The sequence below is a fragment of the Corythoichthys intestinalis genome, chromosome 17 (genome assembly GCF_030265065.1).
Source record: "Corythoichthys intestinalis isolate RoL2023-P3 chromosome 17, ASM3026506v1, whole genome shotgun sequence".
In the NCBI taxonomy this organism is placed as follows: Eukaryota; Metazoa; Chordata; class Actinopteri; order Syngnathiformes; family Syngnathidae; genus Corythoichthys; species Corythoichthys intestinalis.
Window position 1 is genome coordinate 14,146,290 of NC_080411.1, and position 17,476 is coordinate 14,163,765.

The window sequence follows — 17,476 nt, forward strand, 5'->3', positions numbered from 1 at the left end:
ATTTACCTTTTTGAAAAAAAAAAAAACGAAATATTTTTCATTTAAAAATGAATCAAAAACTATTAACTTTTTTAAAACCAAAAGATAAATTGAAAAAAAAAGACAAAATTTAACTGTTTTCGCCCTTGTGGTTAAATAAATAAATAAATAAATAAATACAAATACTGTAAATGAATTAAAAAATGTTTTACAAGTTTTAATGTTTTTCCCCCTTTGAAATAATCATTAAAAATTGGAAAGACCAAGGTAATAAAGACAATATTTACTGTTTTTCTGCCTTTTTTCTCTTAAAAACATGCCTCCTAGCATGCATCGCAGCGCTACAGATGTAAATAACAATCAAAATTCATGTTCTGTGCTAATTATTTCTTCAGTTACGGTTCCAGTTTTTTCATTAATTGCTAGTTATGCTATTTGATAACACATTATTTGACAGCGGGGACATAAGACCATCATAATTATATGACATGACAGTATCATGGGCGTTACTGAATGCTTATGACACATGTTATTAAGTGTCATTGGGAAAATTATGTCACTAACCCCATTAATGTGCAGCTGGGATCTTTAACAACCATTCAAAAGTTAGATAATATGCCTGACAATATTAAATGTCATCTGTTATAAGCATTTATTAATGCTCATGACAGTGTCATGTCATAATTACGTATGATTGTCTAATGACAGTCTTATGGTGCCACTGTCAAATAATGTGTTACCTAATGCCATAACTAGCAATTAATTAAACAACTGGAGCAGTAAATGAAGAAATAATTACCACAGAACATGAATTTTGATTGTTATTTAAATCTGTAGCGCTGCTATGCATGCTAGGAGGCATGTTAGACAACAACAGTGTTGACAGCAGGTATCAGCAGAGGTTGTCCGTTTCCCCCAAGGGAGCAGTGATGGCCAAATGAAGCTCCTTGAAGCAATGAAGCTTTACTGCCAATTGGTTCAAAGCTTCACAGTGGTTCATTTGGTCTTATGACAGTTGTATAATGCCGCTGTCAAATAAACCGTTACCGGATGATATCTTTTGGTGTAAATATCCCATAATACAGTGAAGACAGCTGCGGCTTCTAGGCCAGCGTGACTGATCTATGAACAAATGTCGTTTTCGTGTCAAATTCAACGAGAGGCGGCTTATAGTCAGCTGCGCCTTATAGTGCGAAAACTACAGTATACAGTGTATATAAGTACTGTATATATATTAGGGCTGTCAAACAATTAAAAATTTTAATCTAGTTAATTACAGCTTAAAAATTAATTAATTGTAATTAATCGCAATTCAAACCACCTATAAAATGTGCCATATTTTTCTGTAAATTATTGTTGGAATGGAAAGATAAGACACAAGACGGATATATACATTCAACATACGGTACATAAGTACTGTATTTGTTTATTATAACAATAAATCAACAAGATGACATTACCATTATTAACATTCTGTTAAAGCGATCCATGGATAGAAAGACTTGTAGTTCTTATAAGATAAATGGTAGTACAAGTTATAGAAATTTTATATTAAAACCCCTCTACATGTTTTCGTTTTAATAAAATTTGTAAAATTTTCAATCAAAAAATAAAGCGGTAGCCCGCCATTGTTGATGTTAATAATTACTTACACAATGCTCATGGGTGCTGAAGCCTATAAAATCAGTCGCACCCAAGCACCAGCAGAGGGCGGCAAAACTCCGAAAAACACAAAAAGTACACCTCTGACTGTGCTGTCATTTTAATCTGTTTGAGCGGGGCATTTGTGCATTAATTGCGTCAAATATTTTAACGTGATTAATTTTAAAAATTAATTACCGCCCGTTAACGCAATAATTCTGACAGCCCTAATTAAAACCCCTCTTATTGTTTTCGTTTTATTAAAATTTGTAAAATTTTCAATCAAAAAATAAACTAGTAGCTCGCCGTTGTTGATGTCAATCATTACACCATGCTCACTCATGGTACTAACCCATAAAATCAGTTGGACCCAAGCGCCAGCAGAGGGCGCCAAACACCAAAAAACAAGTAACAAGGGGTTATTACACTGTACTGTCATTTTAATCTGTTTGAGTGGGGCATGTGTGTTAATTGGGTCAAATATTTTAACGTGATTATTTAAAAAATTCATTACCGCCCGTTAACGCGATAATTTTGACAGCCCAATAAATAATTGTTATTAACTCCTTCAGTGCCATCGACGACGATAGATCTCCGATCCATTTTGACTTGGAGGGAAATGGATTGAATGTCTCGTGGATTGGAACTTTCACTCAAACTGAACGTTTCTAAGGTGAGAGTTTGTTCATGAAGCATTTAGAAAGTAACGACTCCCCTCATTAATAAGTTTAGGGGCTCGGAAAAATAGGATTTGGACAATTTTGAAGTCAACAATGACTCTGAACGAATGATTAGCTATCAAAATAGTTATCAATTCATTTGCTAATCAATTTGATGTTGATTAATCTATAAAACACCTAACTGGGAGACATACTGGACATCTGAATGAAACGATAAAGACAAAGATGAGTCTTAGTTCATTTGCTACTGTACCTTCTTCATGAGGTCAGCGTGACTGGTCACCAGCTCAGCGTGTTTTTCTTTGAGTTGAGTGAATCGAAGTTCAGCCGCCTGCGCGCGACCTGCCGGGTAAAGAACCAGTTAGCTGCAATGGAGCGGGATCGGCAAGGGGTCGAGGAGCCGCGCTGACCGTCGGCCTCCTTGAATCCGATTTGAGCGCCCACGTTGGCCACGTTGGCGCAGCGCAAGGCCTCCACCTCCATGCGCAGGTGCTCGTTCTCCGCCTGCGCCATCTGCTTGTGGGTGCGATGTTCCTCGACCTCGGCCTCCAGGTAGTTCACTTGAGCCCGCAGCTCCGTCACGCAGCGCTGAGCCTGCGCACACGCGTGCACGTTTTAGCCAGTTCAAACAGGATAGGCGTCTTTTCTTCTATTTTTCTTTTTTCCCAAATAATAAGTAGCTAAAACTACTTTCTTTTAGAGTTATCTAATAATGACTTTTTAACCGATAACCGATGTTGTCCAACTCCAAAAATCCAATATCAATTGATATACAGCAGGGCAGGCCCAGCCTATACGCAGACTATGCAGATGCTTAGGGCCCCTGACCACTAGGGGGCCCCCAATCTGGCAATTGTTTATTTTGTATTCTATTTTGTTCACTACAGTTTTACTTGACTTTTGTGAGTTTTGAGACTTGATTATAAGCTTAAAAAAAAATAAAAGTTCTTTCTTAACTTCTTTGTTCCCTCTTTTAGAAAAAGGTCTGGCGCTATCTACTATAAGTACTGACAATCATTTGGGGTGAGAAGTTTGAAGTATGCAGTGCAACAAAATCTGATTAATATACAAAATATGGACATATGGGTTGGATTGCATGTATGGGTCAAAAATATGGGCCGCTTTGCATTATTTTGCTTAGGGCCCCCAAATGGCCTGGGCCAGCCCTGATATACAGTACAAGGTTGTGTACTTAACATATTTAAAGCTAATTGTATTGTTATGCGCCACGCGATGCTTTAATAATGATAAATATAACAACTTTTCCAAATAAACATTATGTGAAAAATTAGAGAACAGCATACTCATAGCCAAACAAATGGAAAGATAAGACACAAGATGGATATATACATTCAACATACGGTACATAAGGACTGTAGTGGGCATTTCACTCATTTCATTTAAATCTGTCTATGCTGTCCTCACTCCGAAGCGTCTACTTTTTCCAAAGCTAGACAGCTAGTGAACGATGCCATAATAATCAGACTTCTTCCTTTTTCATCTGATTTATTAATAAAATGGCCTCGAACCATTGTCCTCTTTAGACCGTCGTAAAACTACAAAAAAAAGTACGCAAGCATTCCATTAGCAACAACGTTAGCTTAGCACGCTACACAGGTCCACTAAACATAAACAAAAAGCGTCTCATACAAAAAATATAACATTTCGCTTACTAACATAATATGTACATTATTTACAACAACCATACTTACGGACAAATCTTGTCCAAGGATCATATAAGCACAACATTACAACGTAGGCGTCAGCCCGAGACGTCGTGCAGCCATATTGAACTGGCAAGACAACAATAAGCCATGTCGCAAAGCGACCACAAGAGTTTGCTGTTAGACAGCACAAAAAGCCTTGCTTTGCTTTTGCTTTTGCCTTGCTTACCAAAAGGCAGAATACTGTCTGAGCGGGACATGTGCGTTAATTGCGTCAAATATTTTAACGTGATTAATTTAAAAAATTAATTACTGCGTGTTAACGCGATCATTTTGACAGCCCTACTTTATAATGTATTGACGGGACACGGGGCACGGGGCCGATAAATAGGGGGGCTGCATTGTTGGCGAGGCCGTCAAAGGTGACTGAGTGAAATCACAGACAAAGAGCTTTTTTCGTTGAAAATTCTTGTGAATAAATGCTTAAATCCCAGAATTCTTTGTAGATACGGACGTAAAACAGTCTTGATTTTTGGTTAAAAGAAAAAAAAAACCTTGCAGTTAGCATTTATTTTACGTAAACATGTCGAAGTACAATGCTAGTCTGTTAGTAAATGTAGCTAGTGGCCACCTGATGTAAACAGAGCTATTCAGGTGAAAATGTTTGTGAATAAATGCTTAGATCCTCGAATTCCTTATAGATATGGACATAAAACAGTCTCGATTCTTGGTCAAAAGCAAAAAAAAAAAAAGTGCAGTTAGCATTTATATTACGTAAATATGTCGAAGTACGATGCTAGTCTGTTGCTCAATGAGGCAGCCGCCATATGTAAACAGAGCTTTTTTTGTGAAAATTCTTGTGAATAAATGCTTAAATCCCTGAATTCTTTATAGATATGGATGTAAAACAGTCTCGATTCTTGGTTAAAAGCAAAAAAAACGTGCAGGTAGCATTTATTTTACGTAAATATTGCGAACTATGAGGCTAGTTTGTAAGGAAATTATAAGCCGCCATATGTAAACAAAGAGGTTTTTCCATTGAAAATTCTTGTGAATACAGTATATGTTTAAATCTCTGAATTCTTTATAGATATGGATGTAAAACATTCTTGGTTCTTTGTTAAAAGAAAAAAAAACGTGTAGGTAGCATTTATTTTACGTAAATATTATGAACTATGAGTCTAGTCTGTGAGGAAATTAGCAGCCGACATATGTAAACAAAGAGTTATTTCCGTTGAAAATTCTTGTGAATAAATGGTTAAATATGGACATAAAAGAGTCTCGATTCTTGGTTGAAACCAAAAAAAAAAAAAAAAAAACCGGCAGTTTGGCCTTTACGTAAATATGTCGAAGAATGATGCTAGTCCGTAGCGGTTAATTTCTCCCATTGATTTTTTTCACAGCATTTCAAAATACATGCATGGTACGAAAAATATTAATAATTAGCTTGAATCCTCGAACAAATCACTCCTGAGACAATCCTTCCTGTTTGTATGCAGTACAGCTTTCGTACTTTTTCAATCCTGAATCAGGCGTTGGATTACTGCATGTGTTGACTCTGCGACCGACTGCGAAAAACTGAAGCGGACTGTAGGGCGGCCCCAACTTAAAGGTGTTGTGCAGTGAAGGTGGAATCTGACCCGTCAATCATTATGAAGTCTATGATAATGTTTAGAAATGTCCTCCTATGATTTGTATTTTAACTTGAGATTTAAATGGTCCTTTGAGCCGGATCATCAGTAGTATTTGAACTTGACAGTGCCGGTAATGGCAGTGAATGTGTTTACTTATGTATTTTTTTTACATTTTTGTAGTATCTATCGCTGTCAATAGCATTGATTATTTCATAGTAAATATTGTCTATTTTTATTTATCATATTATTTTTTGAAATGGAGAAAAGCAAATATTCTTTTTTTCTTTTAACCACCAAAGATATGTGATGTGTGAAATATGAAACAACATTCACTGTGATATTTCTACCTTTGGAGTACCTCAAGGTTCCCATTTAGAGCCACATTTTTTTTTTGTTTTTTGGGGGGGTGGGGACTGTAATATACTGTACCTCAGATTTAATGAGTTCAAGTTCTGGTTTCAGGACATCCAGTTCTCTCTTTAGGCTCTCGTTCTCATTGTACTGCTCCCTTTGGTCCACTTCAGGCATGCCCATCTGGCTCAGCAGGTAATACTACCAAGCATTTAATTATATAGTATGTTAGCACAAATAAAATTAGCCAATCAAGCACTAGCTTTCTGTTTTTTTTTTTTTTTTAGAAATATATTATTATTTGGTGAACAGACCTGCTGCGAGTCCCGTACATCTGTTTGCGGTTCAGGCTCCTCCTCGTCAAAGCGCTCCTCATTTTGAATGACCACCACCGGCCTCTTGTATTCGGCCAAGGCGGCCGCACGCAGAAAATTGGGGGGAGCCTTCAAAAATAAGGAAGAAAATAAGCATTAAAATGGCGAGAAGGTAGTTGAATAAAAATATACATTACGTACATCTGGGAGCTCTGGAATCTGGATGATAGTTTTGAAGAACTCAATCTCTCTGGCTTTGTTGAAGAACTGCTTGAGGCTGGGAAAATTTTACATCATATATAGCAACTCGATAAGTATTTAGGCTATCGTGTAATGTCACATTATACCTGTTGAAGAGTTCCCGGAATCTCTCTCTGTGGCCGAGTAGAACATCTGCCGCAATGCCTATAAATCACACAAAAAATGAGGCTGCTAGCGAACTGCAATGACACATTTTGAAAAAGATAGGTCCTAGAAGCTAGTTTGACATAGCAACATAGTATTTGGTAGTTGTGTGTATCATTATTTGGTGCACAAAAAAGTTTTAAGAACCCATGCCCATCACTGACAGAAAGTCTTATATTTTGGTTTAAAGTTGTCATTTTGGCTCATTAGCAGCAATTAGAATTTGAACAAAGAATTCAAAGTCAATTTCACTTAGCAACATGAAATTTGGTTGTTATGTCTATCATGAGTAGTCCCACAAAAAGTCTCAAAAAGCCATATCTTGAAACTTAAATGAAGTCTTCTGTTTTGGTTTAAAGCTAACGTTTTGGCTCATTAGCAACAAATCAAATTTGAAAAAAATTCAACCCGCAAAGTCAGTTTAACTTTGCAACATGAAATTTGGTAGGCACGTCTGTCATAAGTAGGCCCACAAAAAAGTCCCAAGAAGCCATGCCTTGAAACTTACATGAAGTCTTTTATTTTGGTTTAAAGCTAACGCTTTGGCTCATTAGCAACAAACAGAATTTGAAAAAGAATTCAGCCCCTAAAGTCAGTTTACATAGCAACATGAAATTTGGTTGGCACGTCCATCATGTGTAGTCCCACAAAAAAAGTCTCAAGAAGCCATGCCTAGAAACTAACATGGTCTTCTATTTTGGTTTAAAGCTAACGTTTTGGCTTATTAGCACCAAATAGAATTTGAAGAAGAATTCAGCTGCCAACGTTAGTTTCACTTAGCAACATGAAATTTGGTAGGCATGTTAACCATGAGTAGACCTAAAAAGTCTCAAGAAGCCATGCCTTGAAACTGGCAGAAAGTCTGCAATTTTGGTTTAAAGTTGCCATTTTGGCTCAATACCACCAAATAGAATATGAAAAAGATTTCAGCCCCCAAAGTCAGTTTCACTTAGCAACATGAAATTTGGTAGGCACGTCTGTCATAAGTAGACCCACAAAAAAGTCTCAGGATGCCATGCCTAGAAACTGGCAGGAGGTTTGCAATTTTGGTTTGAAGTTGCCATTTTGGCTCATTAGTGCCAAATAGAATTTGAAAAAAAATTCAGCCCCCAAAGTCAGTTTAACATAGCAACATGAAATTTGGTATGCATGTCAATCAGGAGTAGACCCAGAAAAAAGTCTCAATAAGCAAAGCCTTAAAACTGACAGGAAGTCTTCTATTTTGGTTTAAAGCTAACGTTTTGGCTCATTAACGATAAATAGAATTTGAAAAAGAATTCAGCCCCTAAAGTCAGTTCTACTTAGCAACATAAAATTTGGTAGGCATGTTTATCATGAGGAGACCCACAAAAAAGTCTCAAGAAGCTATGCCTTAAAACTGATAAAAAAGTCTTCTATTTTGGTTTGAAGTTCTCATTTTGACTCATTAGCGCCAAATAGAATTTGAAAAAGAATTCAGCCCTCAAAGTCAGTTTCACTTAACAAAATAAAATTTGGTAGGCATGTCTGACATGACTTGATCTAAAAAAAAGTCTCAAGAATCCATGTCTTGAAACTGACATTAAGTCTCCTATTTTGGTTTGAATTTGTCATTTTGGCTCATTAGCGCTAAATAGTATTTGAAAAAAAGTTCAGCCCCCAAAGTTAGTTTAACTTAGAAAAATGAAATTTGGTAGGCATGTCTATTGTGAGTAGAGCCACAAAAAAGTCTCAAGCAGCCATCCCTTGGAACTGACAGAAAGTATACTATTTTTGTTTATAGTTTTCATTTTGGCTCATTAGCACCAAATAGAGTTTCAAAACAATTCAGCCCCTAAAGTCAGTTTCACTTAACAACATGAAATTTGGTAGGCATGTTGACCATAAGTAGACCCACAAAAAAGTCGCAGGAAGCCATGTCTTAAAACTGGCAGGAAGTCTGCAATTTTGGTTTAAAGTTGTCATTTTGGCTCATTAGCACCAAATACAGTTTGAAAAAAATTCAGCTCCTAAAGTCAGGTTCACTTAGCAACATGAAATTTGGTAGGCATGTTTATCATGAGAAGACCTTGAAAAAAAGTCTCAAGAAGCCATTCTCGGAAATGACTAATTAAATTCTTAATGTGCTCTACTGATCGGTCGCAGTGATCGTTCACATGTGCTAACATCACTCACGGCTATGCAGTTTGAAGAGCAAGCGGACGCAAAAGTGGTATAGGAAACTGCAGTCTGGAATGAGCGGGATGAGTGGCATGAGGCGACACTGGCCCGCCGGCGTGTTGGGTTTGGCTCCGTTGGTTTCCACTTGTCGAAGAACTGAAGAGACGAGACCAATCAAACTCCATTGCCAACCCTGACTATACTGCCGATCATATGTTACGTATGTAAACAAACCAGTATCGGCCATTTTTAGTCCAGCATCCAGGTATTCCAACAGTTCTTGGGTCATATCCAGCCTGAAGTCAATGCAAGACAAATGTTAAAAACTCTACATCAACAACGCACTTTGTCGACAGCTTACACTCTGTTCATGTCGTTTCCAGCTTCGCGCTCCAAAGTCTCGTCAGAAGCCTCCATGTTGCTGGGAATGGATTTGTGCTGTGACGCGAAGACCGAGTCTTTAGACGCTCACGACATTATATTCAAGTACAGTCATTCAATTTGTTACGAAAAAAAATAAAAGCTAACAATGAAACTGATTAAATCTAGTAACGGCGATAGGCGTCCAATCAGTTTGAACCCTTGGAGTGCCAAAAACACACCAGAGCTGCAAATACGGTGCCTCATGTAGTTACTAGTTTGCACCAAAAGATGGCAGACATTTACCATCTTTTGCCATCTAAAGTCAACCATAACCTAGACATTTGAGATATGGCGGAAAACACTCAGGTGACTTGAAGTTCCACTCTGAGACCCCCAATTTAGCCAACTTTCAAAATTGTCCGATATGCATGTGTGATACATCATTGGAAAGCTTAAAATCTCGATTTTTTGGGGGAATAAAAATTTTGAACAGGAGGGCATTTAAAAAAAAATAAAAAAAATTTAAACAGCAAAACCCCATCTGGAGGCGATAGCAGAATTACAAACGCCATGACTTTAACGAGATATTATCGAGTGCTTACCTTGTTTTGATCCAAAAACTCCATCTAGCATGTATCACTGAGTGTCAAGACACAGCTGTGAATGGCCACAGCTGGATTTTGGGGGGATTTTACAGGTGAAACATGGTAATTTAACAGGGGTCGCGATGCAGAAATCGCAGACATCAAGGAGTGGTCGAGAGTTTCTTTTTCATATATTTACCCTTTTAAACTTTTTTTTCATTTTTTCTTTTGTTTGGGTCGATTATTTATCATCTAAAATATCGGAGAAAATGCGACAGTAACAAAAAAAAATACAATTAAGCGATAGTTATGAGGTAGATATCCGTGACTTTTTTACAGACGCCATTTTTTTCATTGTGACATAATTTGTTTAAAAGTTGAAAATATGCGAGTGAATAATTTTTAAGTCTTTTTTTTTTTTTTAAACGAAATATGAGACATCAATTAATGATTATAGGCTAAAACGAGAGACATTTTGAATAATAAATATAATTAATTACCTTTGGTTTACGGCAGGGTTGAAACAAAAGCGGTTGCGCGACATCTGTAAACGGGGGTTTTCAGGGTAAAACGGACAAATTAAAAATAGTTCAGGGGCTTCATGCGCCATTAATTTGCTATGGCAGCATATAGACATGTTGTTCTATCAAACACAAAAGTTGTTTTGGCTTAAAATCCAGCAGTTTCTTTTAAAGAGAAGTGCAAGAGCAGAAACTGCTTTTTCAGCCTTGTCTGTGTTTTCCGCCATATATCGGCTGGCCGATATATCAATCAACCTTTACATTGACACCCGCAAAGTATCCCACGTTACAGTTTTATGCCTGATCTTTTTAAGTTACCCGGTTATGAAACTCCATCTTGATGCACAGGTATTTGGCCGACAAGGCCACGATGTGGCCGTAGCGATCGTGCAGGTTTCCCTAAGAGAAGAAAACATCGCCGATATCATAGAAAATGTGATCTCATGATAAAAAATTAGGGCTACTCACCCACAAGGCACCCATGTCTTTCACATTATGGCAGTATCTGTGCGAGTCCCTCACAGCCTGGCAGGGGTAAAACCCAATTCCGTTAACTCATAGCCAATTAGGCATAGATTTTTCTAATACGCTGACAAAGTAATTCATATGATCAAAAGGGATGAGGTAGGGTATTACGTTGCGATGTCCGTCTCTCAGCACTTTGTGCAGCAGGTAGCAGAACTTCCAGCTGATGATGGCGTTGCTGGACAGCGGCAGGTTGAGGATGTACGACCACATGGTGGACGCGCCGCCCTCCTTGTGACTGCCCAGGAGGATGTCTTCGATGGCTGTCAAAGGAAGCTAACTCATTGGTGATAGACATTTAGTAAATTGGCGCTGTCATTAAGAAATGAGTTAAAAATTGCCATGTATACATAAAGTACTTTTCTCATATGAATGAGTCATATTCTTGCTAGGTGTCCACATATATTTAGGGTAAATGGTTTTGGTACTACAAGTGGTCCTGGTACTAAAACATACCGTGGTAGGAAAAAGTATCTGAACCTTTTGGAATTTCTGAATTATTTCTATTTCTATAACTATAACTATTTCTGAATAAAATCACCATAAAATGTGATCTGCACTTTGGTAAAATCATACAGATGAAAAAACTGTGTCCGCTTTAACTAAAACCACCCGAAGATTTATAGGTTTTTATATCTTAATGAGGATAGTATGCAAACAATAGTATGCAAACAATGACAGAAGGGAGAAAATAAGTTAGTGAACCATCACATTTAATATTTTGTGCCCCCCCCCTTTGGCAACAATAACTTCAACCAGATGCTTCCTGTAGCTGCAGATCAGTCTGGCACATCGATCAGGACTAATCTTGGCCCATTTTTCTCGACAAAACTACTGTATTTCAGTCAGATTGCTGGGATGTCTGGCATGAATCGCTGTCTTTAGGTCATGCCACAGCATCTCAATGGGGTTCAAGTCTGGACTTTGACTTGGCCACTCTAGAACGTGTATTTTGTTCTTCTGAAACCATTCTGATCATTGTCTTGTTGCAGCATCCATCCTCTTTTTATCTTCAACTGTCTGACAGACGGCCTCAGATTTTCTTGCAAAACTTTTCAATTCATTCTTCCATTAATGATTGCTAACTTTCCAGGCCCTGAGACAGCAAAGCAGCCCCAAATCATGATGCTCCCTCCACCATGCTTCACAGCGGGGATGACGTGTTGATGTTGGTGAGCTGTTCCATTTTTCTCCCACACATGACGTTGTGTGTTACTCCCAAACAATTCAACTTTGGATCCAGCAGTCCACAAAATATTTTGCCAAGTGTTCAACTGCCTTTTACTAACATTAAACGAGCAACAATGTTTTTGTTGTTGTTTTTTTTTTTAGACAGCAGTGGCTTCCTCCGTGGAGTCTCCCATGAACACAATTCTTGGCCATAGTTTTACTGTATATATTGTTGATGTGTGCACTGTAAGATTTTCTGTAAGTCTTTAGCAGACACTCTAGGGTTCTTTTTTACCTTTGTAAGTATTCTGCGCTGAACTCTTGGTGTCACCTTTGGTGGACGGCCACTCCACTGTGCCAAACTCTCTCCATTTGTAGACATCTACTCTGACTATCGATTGATGAACATCCAGACTTTTAGAGATGGTTTTGTATCCTTTCCCAGCTTTATACAAATCAACAATCCTTGATCGCAGGTCTTCAGACTGCTCTTTTGGCTGAGCCATGATGCACATCAGACAATGCTTCTCATCAAGACAATTCTTAACAGGTGTGGCTTTTATAGTGGGCAGGGCAGCTTGAAACCACTCACCAGTGATTGGGCACACACCTGACTTAAATTGTTAGGTAAAAATTGGTTTCAACTGCTCTTTAAGTCTCCTTAGGCCAGGGGTGTCCAAACTTTTTGCAAAGGGGGCCAGATTTGGTGTGGTCAAAATTTGGGGGGCCGACCTTGGCTGACGTCCTTTACGTAGAATGATATATTTAAACAAATTCTAGCAATCCATTCTGTGTGTCACATTTGCTTTATTATTATTTTTAATTAATAATTTCGACAATCTCGCAACTAGCCTTTGTGGCATTCGCCTTCGACTCTCGAGCTCTTGCGAAATACTGCTGCTTTAAAATTAACCCTTTAAGGTCTGGGCCTATTTTGTCTGATTTTGCATGCCTTTGAAGTTGCCTTTATATTTCAAAGAAAGAATTGTTTACGATGACCTGGTTTGGTCCCTTTTTTTGTGACACCTTGAACTTCATGTCCAAACTGTTGTTTCCTTCACTAACCAATTATAAATCATCATTTTGGGCCCAAAAAGACCAAAAATTCCAAAATCGTTTTGTCAAAATTTTTAATATTGATGTCCAATTGACAACCAAACATGCGTAACGAACCGTTTTGAAACTTTGTAATATTTATTCAACATGTTAGGATGAACATTCAACCAAAAAAATTTAGAATAAATAGTCTTATATTTGACAATTCAACATAACAGGTATAGCCATAGGCGTTTTTTGCCTTTATACATGCTCTAGTCAAAACAGGTTATATACAGCAGACCAAACAGTGAAGAACAGTGAAAAAATATATACCATCTAACACAAAAAGTGTTTAGAGGCCATCTCTTTATGAGTTTAGGTATTGCGGCCCATCACCTGATGAAAACTATGTACACACAATCAAGCTTTTTGAACACACATTTATATACACAAATTGAGAATGCTGATTGTGGGGAAAAAAATATATATATAACATTGGAAAAAAAGGTATTTTCAAAAATATTTACAATAAACAAGTTAAATTTTTGTCAGCCTTGCCACTCTGAAAAGCAGTTTCGTCCTGGAATTAGACACAGGGCTACATCACACAGCTCACACTTCCATGGGGTGTTGGTCCTCTTTCCACCCTTCCATTTTCATTTCACTTTACTTTCATTGTCACTATAAACGTACATGAAAAAAGTCAGTATTTATGAAAATAATAAAGTATAAAATAAAAATATATACAGCAATAAATAATAATGGAAATCTATATGTATGACAATAGAAAGAATACCATAGCTGAATATGTGCTACATCCCTAATCTTCATATAGAAAGTAGAACACCACAAATTATAAATTCCTGCCTGGGATACCCACAGTGCACGTACGACTTTGATCTGATATGCACATTTTATTATTATATTCACAAACTCACACTTATATTGCATCAAAATTAACTTTGTCTTGCAATATAAAAAGAAACTTTCAAAAGAAACTTTTTCATCATAAAAAAAAAAAAGAGTGAGTTGGCTTACCTCTGCTCGTCGATGGCGTCACCCACGTGTTCAAATCCGTCACTATCTTCACTCGAGGACTCTTCCGAAGAAGACGATGATGACGAATTTGGACCATCCTCTTCCTCAAGTTGATCAAAAAGCACAATTTCTTGCGCTAAATTTAGTTTTCCGTTCATTGTCAAAGTCACACAAAGTCGCTGCTTGAACCAAACGGCCGTCGCTCGCCACCTCGCTGCTTCAGAACACTCCTCCCCTCTCGTTCGGTAGAACCTCGCGCGGCAGTTATATTTATTAAAAAAAAAAAAAAAAAAAAAACGCATTTTGTGCTTCCACTGTGACTTCGAAAGGGTTCGTTTGATTTGTGTTTTTTTCATGGAGCTTCCGTTTTGAAAAAGGACAAGAAATGATGGAAATATAGACATAAACAAATGATCCATGCAGCGTTTTAATGTTTTTTTGAGAGGACAATAAAACTATAAAACTTAAATGACAATATCTCACGTTCTAGTTGGTCGATTGACTTCAAATAATAACGAGAGTAAACCGCAACTTCCGCACTTTAAAACGAGACCAACCAAAGGCATAAGGGTGACGTAATTAAAACGTGAGGGCGCTTCAAAGACGACGTGCGCTGAAGACGCGCCGGCGCGTCCTTCGACTCTCAAGGGTTAAACTAGCTTGAAGTTGCATCAATTTCTCGCTACGCATCTTCACTGTAATCTTGTTGTACATGTCAGCCTGTCTTGTTTGGTAATATCGCATCATGTTTAACTCTTTAAAAACAGTGACTGTCTCTTTGCAAATGAGATAGACACAGTTGTTGCGTATTTTAGTGAAGAAATAGTCCAATTTTCACATATCCTTTAAGGGTCGGCCGTTGCAGTCAACTTTCTTTTTTGTTGTTGATTGTCGCCATTTTAGAAAATTGGGAGTAAAGGGTCACACGGGGTAATGTTGCTTAGAGTGCTGCTGCCTTTTAGTGGGTAAATGAGGAGCAGCATTTAGTGTGTAAGCTACTTCATATGCTGGTAGCAGTACTGCTGACCAATTTATTAAAGGGTATGAAAACGCAAAGGGGGTGTGAGACATCAATAGAACCGTTATGTGCCAAGATAACAAATATTGATAAAGTTAACAAAAAAATCAATCACATTAATGAGCAATTATCGAAAATAGATCGAAAATGACGAACATTTCCGAAAGTGTTCCGGAAACAGCCGAATGGGGCGGAGACGTCATAACAAGGAAACAAAAGGTCGAGGCAGGTGCCATCGTTGTTTATCGACGAGAGAGTTGCGTTCCTGTTCTGTCAAAAAATCGCTAAAATGGTTCAAATCTGTCATGCTATGTGGTTTACAAATTGCCATTTGTCGCAATGTAGTACCCATGAGTTCCCGAACGCGAGAAAAAGAGCTGGACTACGCAGACAATGAGTAAAGTTCGTCAGTGCTAAGAGGGCTAATTTTGCAATTTTACAGGGAAACGGGAACCTGACGAGCCAGAAGATGTGCCTACAACCTCAAAGAAAACAAAATTTATGCTACTTCCCAATCACTAAAGACCCACGAACTGCTAAGGAGTGAATTCGTGACCCGTATGTGAATAAATCGAGTGATTCGAGCATGTCTGTGGAACAGGAATATCAGCTTGTAGAGATCACAAATCATGGCGACTTAAACGTACATTTGAGACAACAACTCTACCGAAGTTCTGGATTAAAGTCATTTCGGAATATCCCGACATCGCTAGGAGCGAGCTGAAAACTGTGCTACAATTTCCAACATCGTGTATTTGTGATGCTAGCTTCTCTCACTCTCCCATCTCGGGACCATCTCGTCTCAACGAAACAAACTCAGCCCTCCCACTGATTCAGCGGGTGAGTTGTATTTTTTCCCTGCACTTAACACGACGGGGCTAAAACCAAATGCTATTTTATATTTGCTGTATTTTTCTGCCGCACATTGCCGGTGTTCTGACAAAGTTGGCATGCGCGTAACGTTAAAAAGGACCGCGAATGCAGCGATTCCTAAGTACACACTACAAACTTTCTTTAAAGAAAGGAATATTAACTTACGTTTGGCGCACACAACAACTGCCCGTAGCCCTCACTTAACGACTTCGCCGTGTCATTAAGCGTTAATTTACGCCATTTCCGTGTTGCACATGTATGTTTGTGATGTAAATAGTTTTTTAGTGCCACTGGATAACATTGAGAGTCCAACTGAATATAAAAGAGGGACACCGGTCCGTGAAAAAAAGACCCAAATCACACCGGTCCGTGGTGCAAAAAAGGTTGGGGACCCCTGCTCTAATCCCATTCATATTTGTGTCGGTTGGCAGAGCGAAACCGATGATAGCATATTAAATGATAATTATTCCATACATTACTTTATTTTGCGGTCACGGTGTATCAGCTTCACAAAAAGAAATGCAAAACAAACCATTCGGTAATTCTGTTGCCGCCGGTGTTTCATCAGTGTGATTGCTCCCCTCAATGATCCTTTCATTAGGCTGCATTGGCTTTCGTTTGGGCTCAAATTGATAACCCAAAACACCAAAGAAAGGTTCATAACTCTCCTCGTCACCATAAGAAGAATGTTCGTTACGTCGGATTCGTCGCTGCAACTAGAAACGTAATTGTCCGCCATCATCGCCGCCATTCAGTACTACTGAAGCACTGAGCGGTTGTTTCCTTGTTTTGATGTCACGCCCACAATCTGCCAGATTTCCGGGATCTCGGGGGCGGGTCTTTTTAGCTTGAAATTGACCCAAATTTCTCTCATTTTCTTGGTGTTGCGATGTGTGTAATTACACGAAGTGACATGATATGAATCCAAAAGGCATTCGTTTATGGATAAATGATGGAATATTAGCATTTCCCCAGGTGTTGACATACACTTTAAGTCTGTGTGCGGGCCAGACGTTATTGATTTTATGACAGAGGCTGGGGGCCGGATGAAATTTGACCACGGGCCACATTAGGCCCCCGGGCCGGACTTTGGACATGTCTCCCTTAGGCAGAGGATTCACTTACTTATTTCCCCCCCCTTCTGTCATTGTTTGCATGCTATCCTCATTAAAATGAAAACCTATTAATGTTTAGTTGGTTTTAGTTAAAGCAGACACTGTTTTTACATCTGTCTGATTTTGACAAAGATCAGATCATATTTGATAGTGATTTTATGCAGAAATGAGAGAAGTTCCAAAAAGTTCAGATACTTTTTTACAACAGCTGGAAGAAGGATAAAATCGGTTTTGGTATTGTCCCGGGTATTCTCTCTGGGGTTGGCGGTTCTCGTACTAAACTGACCTGAGGTTCCAAAGTCAAATAAAAAGGATACTGCGCACATATTTGGATTTGGGTGGCGCTTCAGCCGAGGTGAGACATTTGCTTATGTATTGCAACTGAAACAGACAAAAACCAACTTTGAAGCACGAAGACATGAAG

At 38.3% G+C, this 17,476-nt stretch overlaps 1 protein-coding gene across 1 annotated transcript in view; it reads right to left on the bottom strand.

Moving 5' to 3' along the window:
- Positions 1 to 17,476, bottom strand: part of LOC130905336 (huntingtin-interacting protein 1-related protein-like) — a 43,937-nt gene that overhangs the window by 26,035 nt on the left and 426 nt on the right. Inside the window, exons 2-14 of the mRNA XM_057818628.1 lie at positions 17,370 to 17,433; positions 10,912 to 11,054; positions 10,744 to 10,800; positions 10,594 to 10,674; positions 9,169 to 9,245; positions 9,042 to 9,103; positions 8,823 to 8,963; positions 6,611 to 6,668; positions 6,465 to 6,540; positions 6,264 to 6,392; positions 6,028 to 6,150; positions 2,711 to 2,894; positions 2,554 to 2,642 (exon numbers count right to left, since the gene is read on the bottom strand). Of these exons, the coding sequence (XP_057674611.1) occupies positions 2,554 to 2,642; positions 2,711 to 2,894; positions 6,028 to 6,150; positions 6,264 to 6,392; positions 6,465 to 6,540; positions 6,611 to 6,668; positions 8,823 to 8,963; positions 9,042 to 9,103; positions 9,169 to 9,245; positions 10,594 to 10,674; positions 10,744 to 10,800; positions 10,912 to 11,054; positions 17,370 to 17,433 (1,284 nt within the window). The remainder of the gene's footprint in view (positions 1 to 2,553; positions 2,643 to 2,710; positions 2,895 to 6,027; positions 6,151 to 6,263; positions 6,393 to 6,464; positions 6,541 to 6,610; positions 6,669 to 8,822; positions 8,964 to 9,041; positions 9,104 to 9,168; positions 9,246 to 10,593; positions 10,675 to 10,743; positions 10,801 to 10,911; positions 11,055 to 17,369; positions 17,434 to 17,476) is intronic.